Source organism: Crotalus tigris, unplaced genomic scaffold (assembly GCF_016545835.1).
Source record: "Crotalus tigris isolate CLP2741 ecotype Arizona unplaced genomic scaffold, ASM1654583v1 scf7180000017568.12009008, whole genome shotgun sequence".
Classification (NCBI taxonomy): Eukaryota; Metazoa; Chordata; class Lepidosauria; order Squamata; family Viperidae; genus Crotalus; species Crotalus tigris.
The window spans coordinates 9,910,771-9,928,467 of NW_024096478.1; the positions used below are offsets into that span (position 1 = coordinate 9,910,771).

Genomic DNA, 17,697 nt, shown 5'->3' on the forward strand with positions numbered 1-17,697 from the left:
GTGGTACAGAGTGCTGCCTGACATGTTATTGTGTGGTTGCCTAATGCTTTTTATTTGCACAGCAGAGCAATGAACATGTTTATAAAATGTGGCAGCTGAGATGCAAAGCTGTGCTCAGAGTTGAAGGAGGGGGGGGGAAGAGACTCTCTATTGGGTTGCTATTTCCTTTTCAGCCTGACCCCAGATTGTTTGGAAGGAGTTTCCTCCTCCTCCTGATTCTCCCCCACCCTCCATTCCCCACCCCACCCCCAGCCTCTGAGGGGTGTTAACAAATTACATGCAGACTTTCTTCCAGAGCAACTTTTTCTTCTGTCTGATCTAAAAGGAGAAAGCTGACAGGACGGCACTGGCAGTGATGGCAAACTTTTGCTTAGTTGGATCTTAATGGCTGGCTGTGTCCCTGTGGACTGAAGAGGGAGGATGGCATATCCAGAGAAATCTCACTTGAGGAGGTCCTTCAGTGAGCACATCAGGGTCTCCACCAGCAAAGCCTGGGATATCTTTTGGAAGAGTGCACGAGAAAAGCGTTTATCAGGTCAGTTGCCTGAGCTCTTCTATTTATAAAGTTCCAATGCAGGGCAAATCCTGCTTTGCTTAACAGATCCCTTACATGCGCCATTGCATGCACTGTCGAGCCAAAACCTGATTGTTTGGGGGGAAGCTTGGATTCCCATATGACCCCTAGGTGTTGCAGAACAGGAAATGCAGATTATCTGGTCCCAAAGTACCTGCCGAGTATCAAAAGCTACTTGACATGGCCTATTTTCTTCTTAACATTGACACAAAGCAAGCTTCATGTGCTGGGATGTGTCAAACAAAATATGCAATACAGGACATGATGGAATATGGAATCTGTGTGGAACAGGGAGTTGCAAAATTCCCCAGTAGTTCTGTTCCCTCAATGCCACTTTGCAATCTGGCAACCGTAAATAGCTACTACGTAAAGCCCATATGTAAAGTTAAGATACTTGGATTTTTTTTAAAAAAAATATATACATTATATATTTGCATTGATATATTATACTGTAGTCTTCTAGCATCAATCAAAGTACATATGGAAAAACCAACTAATTCTAAATGATGGTGTGATCATGAGAAGATGATTGTTTTGATACTCTGACACTCAGTGGGGAAATCTGGTACTACCAAGTAAATATTTGAGAAATGTATTCTAAATGAAGTATTGCTCCTAGAGAATACTGTTCCCATGACATTTTGGCTTTTTTAGCCTGAGCTTGTGTAACTTTTACTTATGGATCTATTGGAGGCAATGTTCCAATCTTCAAAAGAAAAAATAAGTTTCTATGCTAACGCTGGCAAAAGTGTTGAGCTTGTCCTAGCTTAAATGTCAGCTCTTGGTCCTTTCCAATTTTGCTGAGATATAGGAATGTAACTTGGCAGCTTCAATGTTTACTTTCAGGTGGTTCCATTCAGTCTGAACAAGATTCTACTTCACAGGTAAGAGAAGCAGGACTATGTGTGTGCCCATCTCTTCACTTAAGAGGGTCTCTTAGTTACTTCACTTCTTGATATGACTGTGTTACCACATTCAAGTGAACATGAGAACTTTTTTTATTAAAAGTTTTACAAATTTAATACAATATAAACCCCTCCCACCCCCTCCCACCCTCCCCCACTTCCCAGAGCTGATTACAGGGTAACAAGTAAACAAACATAATCTAACTAACATTAACCAACTATACTATCAATCAAAACCATAACACACTTTAACTCCTTTTCAAAGCAAATATTGACAAATTAAAAACAAAAATAATAATATAATTAAAACTATTAATAATTATCTAAAATCTAACATGAGAACTTTTGAGTTGGCTGCTTATGTGGACCAGTTGGCTTCTTAGTGTAGTAGGACACTCATTCTTGATATTGTGTATTCATTCCCCTGGAGTTTATTTATTCATTTGTAAGTTAGCATCTTTTAAGCAGAGGCTTGCATATAGGAAGAGGATAAGATTTTCGTGTTGATAATAATAATAAGGAGCTCAGGATGCAGTTCTAAGACAAAGAAGTCAGAGATTCAGAATGGATTAAAGCAGCAGAATGTTTATTCAACTTCTGTAAAGCTTATTCTACTTTCTGGATCTGCTTTCTCTTTATCTGTCAAGGGAATGCCCTAAGGGATGGGATAGGGCAGGACTCACAAATGGCAGGAAGAACAAGCAAGGGTGATAGAAGATAGAGTAACATTGAGAAATCCTCTATGTGGCCTTGAACTTCCTAGATTTGGTTGTATTCTGTAAACTGGGATAAAGATGAGGGCAGGAAAGTAAAAGTGAAAGCGATCAAATGTTCTGTGGAAGAAACCTTTCCTGTTGCCAAGACTCTGAAACCTGAGCCCCACACTGCACACATCTACTTGCATCAATAAAAATAAAAATACCTTAAAACTAGATTTTTTTGTAAAGGAATATTTTATTTGGCAAAAATTCAAAAAAGACGTATAATCCAGAATGCAGGACCTTGTCCCCCTTTCATCTAGCAATGGCAAAAGCATTCATTGCGATGTCCTCTTTTTCTGCCACGTCCTTAAGATGCTATCATTTCATTCTTACTCAATTAGTGAGACAGATTTAATTTTTTTCTAGTGGTACCTCTGTTAAATTCTTTTCCCTTTAAAGTCAAAAGTATCCACCATCAGCCACACGACATGTGGAATATGTTACACTTGGCCACCCATTTTGTTGGAGGTGAGGTTGAATGACCAATAATAGGCTGGACAGGTTATTTCATACTCGGTCATTTCAGGACACAACTTTTGCCCTTTTCCCTCTGATTCCCCAGAAAACATCTGTTGCCATTCTGCTGTTGACTTCATAAAGGGTTGGGTAGAACAGTGTTGACCAATGGTCTTTTGGATCTGTACAAGACAATAGCAATTTATTTTTTAATATTATATTCCTTTAGCAGCCTTACTCTAGCATCTGTCTCCCTGCCACTATCTATCTATCTATCTATCTATCTATCTATCTATCTATCATCTATATCTATCTCCATCCATCCAATGATCTGGAAGAGAGACATTAGAGGGAGGCTAGGGATTGGCTGCAATTTCAAGCTTGTAACTCTGCAGCGAGGAAACTGAAACATCTCAAGTTTTTGAAAAGGACTCATCTGGAGGGAGTGCTATTATATGGCGCCAAAATTCTCGCCGTAGCCTCTGATACATTGCAGATGTAGGGGAGGGTAATACGTGTTGTCTGTGGTGTCAACTCATTAGGTGTGGGGTTACTCCGGGGTTCAGATGGTATACTAAACCGGTTGATGAATCTTGCCGGGTACCCATTGCGCTTACACACTTGGAAGAGGTGGTTTCCTACATCTGCAATGTATCAGAGGCTACGGCGAGAATTTTGGCGCCATATAATATACAAGTAGCACATAGACCCAGCCAAACGCTACGGGCAGCCATTATGCGCCCCAAGGACCCGCTCCCCAACATGGAGAGATCGGCAGCCATATATAAGATCGAATGTATGGACTGTCCGTGCAATTATGTTGGGGAGACTTCCAAACGAGTGAAGACCAGGGTCCACGAACACAGACTAGCTGTGAAAAGGGGCGAACAGCACTCCCAGATATGGACTCATATGGCGGAATTGTGCCACCGCTTTAATTTTAATGAAGTAGACGTCTTGGCAAGTGACAGTACTAAGGGAGGCCGACTGCTTAAGGAAGCATGGCTATCCAATGGCAGCTCTATCAACCGGCATATTGACCTCTGTCCGGCACACTTAGCACTTAGATCATGGAGTGCGACCAACCACCCATCTTGTTACCACTGGCCCGATAGTAAATCCAATAAGAGAACCATAGGAGATGTGCCAACCCCCCCCAACCAACTCGATGCAATTCAGAAGAGGAGGGACAACGATTGAGAATTCCCACTACCCCCGCAATGTTAACACGCTTGCAAAAAACTAAGAGAGCGATAGAAATTAAAGCCCAGAACCCCTGCATCACGAACATTGGAGATATCCCAATTAGCGTGCAAGGAGATACGTTAGACAAAGATGGAGAGAGATCATTAGACCTGACACCTCACTGACGGGCCAAAGATAATTATAACCATGAGATCACCCCCATAGAAAAACAATCCATTGAGCCACCCCAGCCAGTCTGGAACATTGTGCACGACCATTCTAATGACAGTTGGGCATGAGGGAGGGGCATTAAGGATGAAAAGAAAGATACTCATAGAGAAAGTGACTGGGTGAAGCGTGATTGGAGAAAGGAAAAGGACAAATACAAACTACCACTCGAACCCGAAAGGGGGAATGGATTGAGGGATAGAGGCAATCGAAGAGACAAGGGGTTTACATCACCTGCCTCAGAATCCAAAGAAAAGAAGGTAGATGAGGATACACACGCAGCTAGGAAGGACAGAAAGAAATGAACCACCGGAGCACAATTCAACCAATTGGGTCCAGTGACGAGATCGAGGAGCCGGGTGCAGACTCCGGCCTGCCTATAAAATGATTCTCTCACACCCTGACGGTCCAGCCCTGATGATGCCGGCAGATGACGGCGAAAGCTTTATATATATATATATATATATATATATATATATATATATATATATATATATATATATATATGTATGTATCAAAACATAATGTTTTCCTCTCCCCAAATTGTCTGGTAGGTCAGCAATCTCTGTGTCTCCCACTAAAATACTTTGGGACATTACCAATACAAATGTGTTGAATAAAATACATTTATAAGAAAAACAATTTCCCAAACTCCACCCCATTTGAACATGAGCAAGGCAGATAGACACAATTCTATTGGTAGTGATTTAGGGGGCAATGAATTTCTTTAACCACTATACAGTGTAAGTTAGAGAAGTGAATGGTAATTGTTATGGGGTGGCGATGAAACCTCCTACATTTGGGGAGATACTGTCTTCATCTTTCCACCCTCAAAACTTTCATAAAAGAATGTATGCAGAGATGCAAGAATATATCTTCTGGAAGGTCTGATGTAATGAAGAATGTTTTGCTGCATGCCTCAGAAGACCTGACATGACCATCTAGGGCTAAATGGAATTATACTTTTCCAGAACCTTGTACAGTCAGGCTTCTCAACATCAGAAGACTAACATCCAGATGAATGTTATCCATCAACATGGGAAGGTCACAGATGGATTCTTGTATGTGTTGTCTTCCTAATTGCCTGAACAAAAGTAGTTTGTTCTGACTTTTGTTCTAACTGGCTACGGTCAGTTTGTTTTCTATCTTCCCAACGTTCTGAGGTCATCTTGAACCAAATACATTTGTAAAACAAAAGGCTGAATAGAGAATGCAAAAGAAGGACAAATGTTTAAAATAAGTGAATGACTCCATTATAAGGGTTTTTTTTCCTCATGAAATCTCAATTTCAATCAAAGTAAAATGGAAACAATGACCTTTGCTCAGTAACTTCATAACATTTTTCTTGTGTTCAGATTATGAATTAAGCATGAAGCAATACTAGAATAGCACATAGGAGGGTCTCAGCTGCATTTGATTTGGAGATTGAAATAGAGTAATGGTGACACATTGCTTCATTTGTTTTCAAGAAAGAGTGTGGAAAAACCTTCTTTGATGGTAGAATGTATAGATAATCTCTGCCACGACAGCTGTAATTAATCTGAAGTGAAGTAACCATTCTTCTTTAGCTAGTGGGAGAAATCAGAATTTTCAGATTGTAACTAAAGCATTCTGTGCATGAAAGAAATAAATGCTTCAGACCTAATGACAGTAAGAAATAGCTAACTTACATGAACTGATTTTATAAATATTTTTTTCTTTTAAAGGAGTTTTATGGTTCATTCACTAAGTGATGTAGCCATCATTTTATGTTCATCTCAGCTGGGAAGCAAGCTGTTCTTGCAGGTGTCCTACAGCTGGTATTTTTCCTGTTTTGAAAATGAAAGTGTGACTAAATACACATGGTGTTAAGCCTGTCACTGAGAAATGGAGCTTAGCCCGATCACTCCTGCTTTACAGGAAAGGAAGCTCATTGATTAGAGAAGAAGCGATCAAAGGATAAACAGTGATCTCACTTCCTTTTCCTTCAACTCAGGGTGGAGGGAGATCTTGCCAGAAAACCCCTAGCTACTTTTTCATGGCATTTTTCTTCTTTCTAAGGGTGAGCAGGAAACTGCTCCTCCTCACTCATTCTCTATCTGTCTAAAACCACTGCTTGGTAAGAGAACATCACCAGAACTCTAACATTGTGGGAGATGAACTGTACTAGTCTATGCCAGCACAAAAATCAGAATATCAGCCCTTAAGAGAAGTTTTAATAAAAGGCCTGAGTGAGTTGCAGTTCACAACAACTTGTGTCTTAAAATAAAAAAAAAATCAGTTATCATTTTCTTTTGTTCTCTCTAATAAATGGGAATTTAGCTCTGTCATCTTTGTCAATAGCAGGAGGTGCAACCTGTTCTCCTTTCCTTATGTCCACTAGCATCATTACCCAAAATAGGTAACATCAGGGCTTTTTTTTTTTTTTGTCATAGAACGCACCATAACAATTACCATTCACTTCTCTAACTTACACTGTGTAGTGGTTAAAGAAATTCATTGCCCCCTAAATCACTACCAATAGAATTGTGTCTATCTGCCTTGCCCATGTTCAAATGGAATGGAGTTTGGGAAATTGTTTTTCTTATAAATGTATTTTATTCAACACATTTGTATTGGTAATGTCCCAAAGTATTTTAGTGGGAGACATGTTCAAAGGCTGGGATCTCTATGAAAATCTCTTTCTAGTCTTTTATACTTTATATTCAAACTGTAGAGGGGAAGAATAAGAATAAAGCCAATGTCTTGTGATTTGGCAGTATTTTTATTAGTAATAATATATATTAATTATGTATTGGTCAGATATAAAGGTAGACCTACAGTATGAGCTTTAATCAGATCTATTTATTAAATTGGGTTTAACTTAAAGGTAAATTAAAAGTAGTCTGTTCACTGACAGTTTCAACTTTAATTTGTTTCAAGTCAATATCCATATTAAACTCCAAATGTAAATTTTTCCACCTTGTTTGACAACTTCTTAAAAATAATTCAATCTTTTACAAGCAACCAAATTTTGTTTTATTGGGCCAATTTCATTCCACATAGAAAGCTGACATTTCCATTCATTAAACTAAATGGGTATGCCAATGGTAAATGTCCCAAAAGATTAATAAAATGCCTTCTTGTAATTTAAAGCCACACAGTGCATGGTAACATTAATAATATTAACTTACCTTGAACAAAATCCTAGTCTTTTAGATACATTAAAAATTGAAGGGTTTTTTTTCAACTACAAAGATAAACCTTGTAAGGTAGGCAAGGTGGTTTGTCTTTTTTTTTAACAAAAAAAGCACAAGACTGATGATGTTACTAGACTGATGATGTTACCTAATTTGGGTAATGAAACGTTTCCAAAAGCGCCAAGGACCCCCCCCCCATTTCAACCCTGAGCTACAAATATTCTCCTTTATTGATAACAGAACTGTGCAATGATTTCACCTACCAAGGCAAGAAAGACTGAGCTTACTCCCATCAGCCTGCTGCAAAGTGAGAGAAAATAAGGAGGTGGCTTTTTTCATTACAATCCTATAGACTACATAAATCACATCCCTTCACAAAGGCTTAAGTGCACAGGAATAGTTTCTTGCTCTTTTGTAATTCATCTTCCACTGGTACTCAATATGGATACTGGGAAGGGCAGAGAGAATAAGAAAGTAGGACTTCTCTTCCCTCCATCTCTCTCACAGAAAGACTTTGATTGGAGCGCCTTCCCTGTGGTCCTTTATAGGCAAAACTCCAGACCATGGGGGAATTGAACGATGGTGGAGTTAATATTAAAAAATTATGTAGATTTAAAGAAACCCAATTCCAACCAATTCTGGATGCTTGACATAATAATAATAAAAAAGCTAGGACAGTAGAAAAGTCATACAAAACAAGACAAAATCTTACAAACCCAAATCTTGCAAGTGTTCTCCCACCACCCTGGGAGAAAAGCCATGTTTTCAGCATCTTTCAGAACATCATTCCTGTATAGTAGAAAATATACAGATTTCTGGGGAATACAATTCCAGAGGGCAGAATACATGATAGTCAAGGCTTCCACTTTGCTAGATATTATTGGACAGGGGGAACAATCAGAGCTGGGTGATCCCTCAAATAATCAGGCCCTACACTATATTAAAAATGGCTTTATAAGGAAGCCACAGGTACCTTGAAATAGACGTAGAAGCAACTGGCAACACAGCAATAGTATCACTTGTATATTGTGGCATGCCCATTACTGTTCATGTCACTACATTCTAGAGTTGCTGTACCTTACAAATGATTTTCAAGAGCAGCTCCAAGTCTTCAATATTCCATTTGTGAGATGACTAGAAGATTAGACATATGAAGGACTTCTCATTCCAGGAATGGGCACATCTGGATGGATTTATGTAAAGGTTTCCTTGGCCATAGCTGCCATTTGCCCCTGAAGCAAGAACTATGAGTCCAAGATGACACCCAGATAATAAGCTTATAGCACTGTCTATTTAAATAGCTATATGCTGTATCGCATCAGGAAATTTAAGCAATATCTATTCTCTTGGATTTTTAATGCTATAATGAAAAGTCTGCTAAAGCTGATTTAATGTTGGAATCCTCTTCATCGCAAATAGTTCAAGGAGGATGGTTTTGATACTACTGTATTTACTGAACAAGAAGGTTTAACACACAAGAGCCATCACTGTATCACTGCATCTCCCAAAAATAAAAAATAACCATATTTAAGACAGACAGTTTTGTATAGTGGTTAAGGTACTGGCCTAGAAGCCAGGAGGCTGTGATTTCTAGTCTGGCCTTAGATGAAAAAGTTGGCTGGTTGACTTTGGGCCAATTACTCTCTCTCAGCCCAATCCACTTCATAGGGTTGTTACGGTGGGGGAAATGGCTGCCTTGAGTTACTTATAAAGTAATAAAGGTGGGATAAAAATCTAACAATAAAATAAATATTCCCTGGAAGTACATCTGGCTTTAATTGGGCTCAAAAGAAAAACATTGGGCAAGTTTTTTTCAAATTTCTTCTCATGTTGAATTTCATAGTGGAGTCTTTAAAATGCCAGTGCCCTGTGACACATAGTGTGTTTTCTGTCTTTGCAGACATGGCGAGTGCAAAGGCATTGTTTAGGAAAAGAAATGTGCAATAGGAAATATTAGGATAAAAGTGCACGATTAGATTAATAAAGTGACAAATAGCATTTCTACAACACAATCAAATTCAGCTTTATACATATACAAACACAACTATGTTTTATTTTCTGCTATAAACTTTGAGGCACAGTTAAATTTTTAAAATTTCCTAGGTATATCCATTCCTAGTATTTGTTGCTATTTTGGATCATGAAACAAGCTACATAGATACTCGTTCAGTACAAAGAGCACATGTGTAAAAACAGTTACAATGTGCTGCAGAAGCCAACCCATTTTTATGTAGGTTTCCAGGGAACTGTTCAAGCATTTTCCATTTCAGTGGGTTAATGAATTATTGTTTAACTCAATTTGTCTTCACTGGAATGACTCTCTCTCTCTGAGTACATATTCAAATGCTAGCCTTATGTATCCCACCCAATTCCAAGCATTTAGTTTAGGATTCTACCACAAATTATCTCAGATGACAATCCAGTCCTATCATTTAATTTTCCTTCCAAGTAACAGGCTGCAGAGTAATATATCACATGTAATGAAAGCGTTAAAACAGAGCAGAAATTCATGTGGCTGCTACTCTTCCATTCTGAGGAGATGGGAAGTAACAGGATAGTATAGTGTTGAAAGAAAAATCTTCAGGTCCAGTCCAAGCCAGGAATAAGAAAATGGAGACTGCTTTAGGTCCAGTTTACTGAGTTACCAGAAACTTCAGTGACACAGCATATGTTTCTGGGCTGGCTGACAAAATGGAGCTGGGAGGGGTGGGTTTTTATACCTTCTTGGGCTTTTGTGTTTGGAGTTGTTCCTGTGACATTGTATTTGAGGCTCTTCCTGTTCCTATATAATGAACTTTGACTTGGGGCTCAGGGTGCCCTTTTGTTGTTCTAATGGTGGTGGGTTAATCCTCCTAAAGGTTATGTTCCTTGGAGTATTTCTCTGGGTCTATAGCTGAAGGCATTTTGCTTATGAATAGGTGGCCCAGTCTTTCTGAATAGATTACTGAATCTGCATTTCTAAAAGGTGATTTCCTGAGTTTCTACTTGGGGCAGGGAGACTGGGGGCTGGTTTCTAAGATTTTTCTATTATTACTTTGGGGAAATATAATATTCTGCCTTTTTAATATCCCCCCTACAATATTTCCTTCTCTAGGAGGGTGGGTGGGTGCTGACTTCCAACACCAGGAAGAGTAGGGACTGAGTACACATGCTCAGGAACAACTCGTCTTCCTTAGGTACTGTTGTAGGAAATGCTGCAGCAAACCAGCAATTTAAACTATTTACTGTCCAGCGGGAAAGCCAGCAATGAACAGTCCTCTAAAAGTTAGTTCTCACACTGTCAAAAGTAAACAACCTGATGGAAGATCAGGCTATTACCAAAATGAGGAACAGATGGAAACTGTATCTCTGGCCCAAAAAAGGATTTGCTTTCTAACCCTTTTACATGGACTGTGTGGGAGGAAGAAGTGCTAGAAATTTGACCATTGATTGCTAGACATACAGAGAGCTCACATTTGATTCATAGCAGCTGCTGGAACTCTTTCGCAAGGGCTTCATAGTTTTGCCGCAATAAATCTATTTCTCTGACCCTTCATGTCCTGAGAAATGCATTCTTGCAGTGTTTTGCCTTATTAGCTCAGAGAGCTCTGACTAGTCCTCAGCTAATACTTGCCTTCTGTTGCAAACTAACCAAATGGCAAGCAGCCGCCGTGCATACAATGGGGCTTTTTAATGCTTGTAAACTTAAATTTGGGGAAGATTTCTGCAGGTGACCTCGGACCTGCAGATAGCCCAGTGGGCATTCTCTAAGGAAGGTACAGTACTTGATATCAGAAGTATTAGACAATATATATAATAGCTATATTTAAACCAATATCTGTGCAGAATCTGATAATTTCCCACACTGTTGCTTAAATGTACTACATTCAGCTTAGTTGAGGAAGCTGTACTGGTGTCAGTTCTCAGTGAGCGATGGCTTTGAAAGACACACACCAAAATTTGTTTTCTGGGTTGACTAGAGAACTCTTGCGGTATGTCACGTTTGTGCCAGAGGGGGGCAGCAAAGTAGCTACAGGTATTATTTCCTACTATTGAAGAGGGAGCTGAGATTGTCAGCGTCTTTGGTGGAGAAACTGATACTAACTTTTCTTGGAAGAGAAAACATTATGTACAACATTGGTAAGGTTGTGAAAAGCCACACAAAGGCAGCGGTTTTTTCTCATACAAACAGCACAGATGCCTTTTTCATTAGTTATCCGTGCAGCTTCTCCTACCTGGTTGTGAGTTGCAAACTAGATCAAGTACGCTGTTCAGCCTTCCCATCAATACACACAGTATTGCCTATGAAGTAGTTTGGTGGTCTTTTCTTTTTTACTTCTGTTCATCCATGTCCTACTCGTAAGGGATTTAAAGATATGTAATACTGGTGGGGAAAAGATCTAACTGTGTGACTGAGGATATTAAAAGCCAAACTCCTTTCTTGGGCAGAAATACAATGTTATTCACTCTGCTAAATAATAAAAATTCAATGGATGCCTTGTTTACACAAGTTCTGTATTGTTTAGAAAAGGAACAATGGAAAGTTGGCATTTTGGAATAAGTCCACAAAAGAGCCAGTTTGGTATAGTGGTTAAGATACCAGGAGAAAAACCAGGAAATTGTGTTTTACTTCCACCATTTTGGTGGCCACCACAATTGTCTTTTTACCAAATGAAGGGTTTTCATAAATCCAAAATGTCCTGCAGGTTTTGCATCATGATTTCTCTGTGGGACCAAGATTCTGTGGCTGGCTGGGACGTACAATTTACTTCCCTTCCATGCTAAGCCTTCCTTTGACAGGACATTTTTATGTTTCTGGAATCATTCATCTTCCCCCAAAGCATCTTTTAATGGTTGCGTCAATGAATCTCCCGCTGGTTGCAGAGAGGCTGTTCTCTGCTGCCTCATAAACACTGGCACTGCAAGCTGCTTGGATGGTATGATGGAGTTAACTACTTCCTCTCGGGCACTTTTGTATTGGGGAATATGAGAGAGGGCATCTGCTAGGAAGTTCTTCCCCCCCCCCCGGCAAATTGCAAAGGGTGAATTTGAAGCGGTTAAAATACTGAGCCCATCAGACCTGCTTAGGGGATAACCTGACCAGGAAGAAACAGTGCAGTTCTGGAAGCAGATATGGGATAACCCAAAGAAATACAACAAGGATGCGGCTTGGTTAAAAGAGGTGGATGCAAATAAAACAGAAGTTGAAATGAAAGAACTAGTAATAACAACAAAAATGGTAGAAAAAAGAGCAAAGAAAATCAAAAATTGGTCAGCACCAGGTGAAGATGAACTGCATGGGTTTTGGTTGAAATATCTAACTGTTATACACCCACTCATTGCCAAGCAGTTCAACAATATACTACAAGGAGGAGAAATTGAAAAGTGGCTAACAACTGGGAAAACCTACCTAATAATGAAAAATCCAGCAAAAGGGGCAACACCAGGTAACTACAGGCCAATTACCTGCTTACCAACAACTTTCAAATTACTAACTGGTGTGGTAGCTGATGCAGTACAACAGCATCTAGTTGAAAACAATCTCTTTCCATCTGAGCAGAAAGGAAACCGCCCCAATAGCAGAGGAACAAAAGATCAACTCCTAATAGACAAAATGATCTTGGAAAACTGCAAGAGAAGGAAGACCAACCTGAATGTGGCATGGATTGACTACAAAAAGGCATTTGACTCTCTGCCACATGATTGGATAATAAAGTGCCTAGAAATAACAGGAGTCCGTAGAAACATCAGAAAATTTGTGCAAAGATCGATGGCACAATGGAAGACACAGTTGCAGATCAATGGTGAGAGGATGGGAGAGGTTAATATCAAGAGAGGAATATTTCAAGGAGATTCATTATCACCATTACTATTTGTTATTGCACTGTTTCCTCTGTCAACAATACTGAATAATCAGGACATGGCTATCAAACATCTGCCAGACTATCCCACCTCCTTTATATGGATGATCTGAAGCTGTATGGAAAAACATTATCTGAAATAGAATCGCTGCTCAACACTGTCCGTATATATAGCCAAGATATTGTAATGAAGTTTGGCTTGGACAAATGTGCCACACTTACTATCAAACAAGGAAAAATAGTGAAAACTGAAGGAATCAAGATGCCCCACGAAAATAACATTAAGAGTCTGGATGAGGAAGAGTACTACAAATACTTGGGTATCCTTCAAGCTGACAACATCAAGCACACTGAAGTCAAGAAAAAGATTAGAGGTGAATACATCAAGAGAGTGAAGAAGATCTTAAAATCCAAACTCAATGGAGGAAATACCATAAAGGCAATCAACACCTGGGCAATCCCAGTCATTAGGTACACAGCTGGAATAGTGGACTGGACTCAAGCAGAACTAAAAGCAATGGATAGGCAGACCAGAAAAATAATGACAATGAATCATGCCCTTCATCCACGCAGTGACATTGATAGACTTTATCTACCAAGGCAAATAGGTGGGCGTGGAATGCAACAAGTACATCAGATGGTTGAAGAAGAAGAAATGGCTTTGGAAGAATATCTGAAGAACAATGATAAAGATGCACTGAAATTAGTATATCAGGAAGGCTTACTGACTACCGGAGAGACCAAACTGACCTAGAAGAAAGACCAAATGAAGAATAGAATAGAGGCATGGGAAGACAAAGCACTACATGGCCAATACATTAAAAAAATAGCTGGGAAAGCAGATAATAACAAGACCTGGCAATGGCTAAAAGCAGGAAAGTTGAACAAAGAGACTGAGGAACTAATTTTGGCTGCACAAGACCAAGCCTTAAGGACAAATGCATACAAAGTCAAAATTGAGAAGACAGCAACAGACAGTAAGTGCCGCCTATGCAAAGAAGCTGAGGAAACAGTGGACCACTTGGTAAGCTGTTGCAAGAAGATTGCACAGACTGACTACAAGCAGCGGCATGACAAAGTAGCAACAATGGTGCATTGGAAGATCTGCAAAAAATATCATTTGCCTGTAAGCAAAAACTGGTGGGATCATAAAATAGAGAAAGTCATAGAAAATGATAAAATTAAACTGCTCTGGGACTTCAGAATTCAAACAGACAAGTACCTGCAACATAACACCCCAGACTTAACAATTGTCGATAAGAAAGACAAAAAAGTCTGGATAGTGGACGTGGCAGTACCTGGAGACAGCAGAATAGACAAGAAAGAACTGGAGAAGATAACAAAATACAAAGACCTACAAACAGAAATAGCAAAAGCAAGCAAGGGTAGTACCAATAGTCATAGGCGCCTTCGGTGCAATCCCAAAACAACTGGAGCACCACTTGAACACTATTGGCATTGACAAATTCGCTATTAGTTAATTGCAAAAGACGGCCTTACTAGGAACTGCTTCCATCCTGCGACGATATCCGTAATACCATCAAACATCCACATCTGCCTATCCCAGGTCCTGGGTAAGGACTCGATAGGTAGACAAAATGCCAAATCCAGTCTGAACATCTGGCTGACTGTGTGATGATCCATGATAATGATGATGATGATGATGATGATGATGATAATAATAATAATAATAATAATAATAATAATAATAATAAAGTTGGAGGTCATTTAGTCCAACCCCCTGCTCAGGCAGGAATCCTATACCATTTCAGACAAATGGCTGTCCAGTCTCTTCTTAAAAACTTCCAGTGTTGGAGCATTCACAGCTTCTGGAGCAGTGGTTCTCAACCTGTGGGTCGGGACCCCATTTGGGGTCGAATGACCATTTCACAGGGGTCGCCAACAACGCAGTCCGCCATTTTTTCCCCTTTTCCTTAGCTGTGCTACTCCCTTTTATTCTATTGGCTTTTGAAAGCCAATAGAATAGACTCTCTTGAATAGAGTCTAATTCTATTGGCTTTCAAAAGCCAATAGGAATTGTCTAGGCTGTCTCTGCCTTGCTGAGCCCACCAAAAGTCCCATTCTGCAAACGGTGCTGCACCAGTTGAGTAGTCCTCGACTTACGACCGGTTGAGTAGTCCTCAACTTATGACCAGTTGGGGATCGCGGCATTAAAAAGGTTGAGAACCACTGTTCTGGAGGCAGGTTGTTCCACTAATTAATTTCAAGGATAACTTCCTTGGGATCTTTAATGCCTTCAGATTCTTATGGTCTGTCCGTATCTTGAAAGGAATCTTACTGCCCTCCAAAAACTGCCTCCAGGTCCGTAGAACCCATCAGATAGCATAAGCCTCCATCTCTCAGCATCGGATAAGACATGAAAATCATGTGACTTTGGACCAGTCATTACTCTTAGCCAAAACCACCTCACAGCATTCTTGTTGAAGGGAAAATAGGAGGAGGAAGGATTATTAGATATGTTTGCTACCTTGAGTTATTTGAAAAAATAATAAAGGCAGGATAATAGAAGCAAACAAGCGAAGGAAGGAAGGAAGGAAGGAAGGAAGGAAGGAAGGAAGGAAGGATGGATCTCACATCAACTATTTGGAAAGAGACAGTTTCTCAGGATGACTTTCTAGGAGATTGAAAGAGCATTTGCCTCTTTTGCATTGATATGTAGCCATTTATTTTCCAGAAATGTGGACTTTTGTTTTCAAGACTGTACAAGATTGAGGCATGCTTCTTAAAAACAGGTTGGCCACATCCTGTCCCTGCAGTGCATCATGAACACTGAGTAGCAAACTACAAGACAACACTGATACCATTTTTGGTGGGAAACAAATGAACAGAAAGCTAGTATTTTAAGCCTATTGTAGAGTTAAGGCATCTATAAAAGTATGCATGTCAGAGGGAATCCTAAACTTATCTAAAGCTAAAGAAATTGTGAAAAATCCTTATCTATTCTTCCTGTGAAGAAATTATATTGCTGGTCCATCTGCTCTGATTCTTGGTTGACAGAAATAAGCTTATTAGCTGCTGAAAAGTGCTTGTCACTCAAGAAGAAACATTTTCCCTCTGTAAAATTTCTAGATTTTTAAAAGTTCTTTTTTTAATAAAATTAATATTTGGAATTTGTTCAATATACTATTTTAAACAGCCTGGGTCTCCAGTAATAGTTCAAAATGAATAAATATTAGTGACCTAGACTTCTAAAACATATTTACCTTCTAGTTCTTCCAGGTTCTTCCCCAAAATCTATGCATTTTTATAGAGACACTGGAATCTGTTGGTGATGTTACTTAACATATTCACTCTTTGTGTTTCTCTCTCTCTCTCTCTCTCTCTCTCTCTCTCTCTCTCTCTCTCTCTCTCTGTGTGTGTGTGTGTGTGTGTGTGTGTGTGTGTGTGTGTGTGTCTGTATCTCTGAGTGAGGGTTGACTACTGATGACTGCCTGGCAAGTCCTTGATGTTTTCTTAACAAGATTACAGAAGTAGTTGGCCATTGTCTCTTTCTTTGGACAGTCTTCCCATTTCTAGCCTGGTGCCTTAACCACTACACCAAACTATTCTCTTCATTCTCTCTGTTTAGACTAATTTCTGGATGCCACTGCATTCTGCATATTTTGCGCTGTTTTCCAGGTTCTGTTCTCTCTCCCCCTTAGGATTCAGCTTAAAGTCCTCTGGATCAGGTTGGCAAGGCAACTTTCAAATATTTCCTAATTCTTTTGAGGCAGAACCCAACTCTGCCCTGAGATCAGCATCTCAAAAATGCAAAAATTCCCATGGTCACCATCTGTATAACCAGTTATTTATTCTCAATATTCTACCAGTGCTCTTAAACAGAAAAGAGTTAAGAAAACACCACTCTGCCATCAGTTCCATCTCTTTCTGCTCTTTTTGAATCACCAAAAGTAGTTGTTTTATTAAATGACTTCAGACAGGGCAGATCAAATGAATGAATTTGCAGTGTTGTTAAATCAAATGAGTGAAAAGCTCAGAAAAGTGGAAGGATGTGCATTTATGTTAATTTTTCTTCTTACAAATGGATTATTCTTCAAAGAGTGTTCAGGGCATTTTGCTTTCATGGAGAAAGAAATCCAGCTGTGTTTCCATGTTCACAGAACATATAACAAAAATAACTTTTCTATTTATAAAAGGAAAAATACCTCTTGAGAATAGTAAGTACTTAATGCCTTTCTATCATAAACTCTTCCTTGCATGACCACATCTTAGCCTTACATGGGTTCTGATAAAAATAAGTCTGTTTGGACGTAAATTAGCTGCTAACATGGTGGTTGTTTTTGTTATTTTTCCATGCTATGTCGGAATGGGTTCAGGAATGGTGATTTGACTAAGGCCACCTACTAAGTTCCATGGCTGACAAGTGAACTGGTTTGGAGTTGAATCTGGGCTTCCTGGCTATAAAACCCTGTCTGCTCTTCTATTGTTTATTCAAACGATGTAAGGTCTATTCACTATAAGATATATTATGTGTCCTTCTTGGAATACTTTCTAGGTTTTGATGCTTGTTTGTATGATTTATACAGAGGAGAGCTCAATTATATTTGGGATCTATTACATTGCCTTGCT

The 17,697-nt window shown here is 39.3% G+C and overlaps 1 protein-coding gene across 1 annotated transcript in view; it reads left to right on the forward strand.

Annotated features, from left to right (window-relative positions):
- The first annotated feature begins 290 nt into the window (after window positions 1-290).
- LOC120312515 (rho GTPase-activating protein 7-like) overlaps window positions 291-17,697 on the forward strand; it is a 109,082-nt gene continuing 91,675 nt past the window's right edge. Inside the window, exon 1 of the mRNA XM_039353319.1 lies at window positions 291-535. Within this exon, the coding sequence (XP_039209253.1) occupies window positions 421-535 (115 nt within the window). The 5' untranslated portion in view covers window positions 291-420. The remainder of the gene's footprint in view (window positions 536-17,697) is intronic.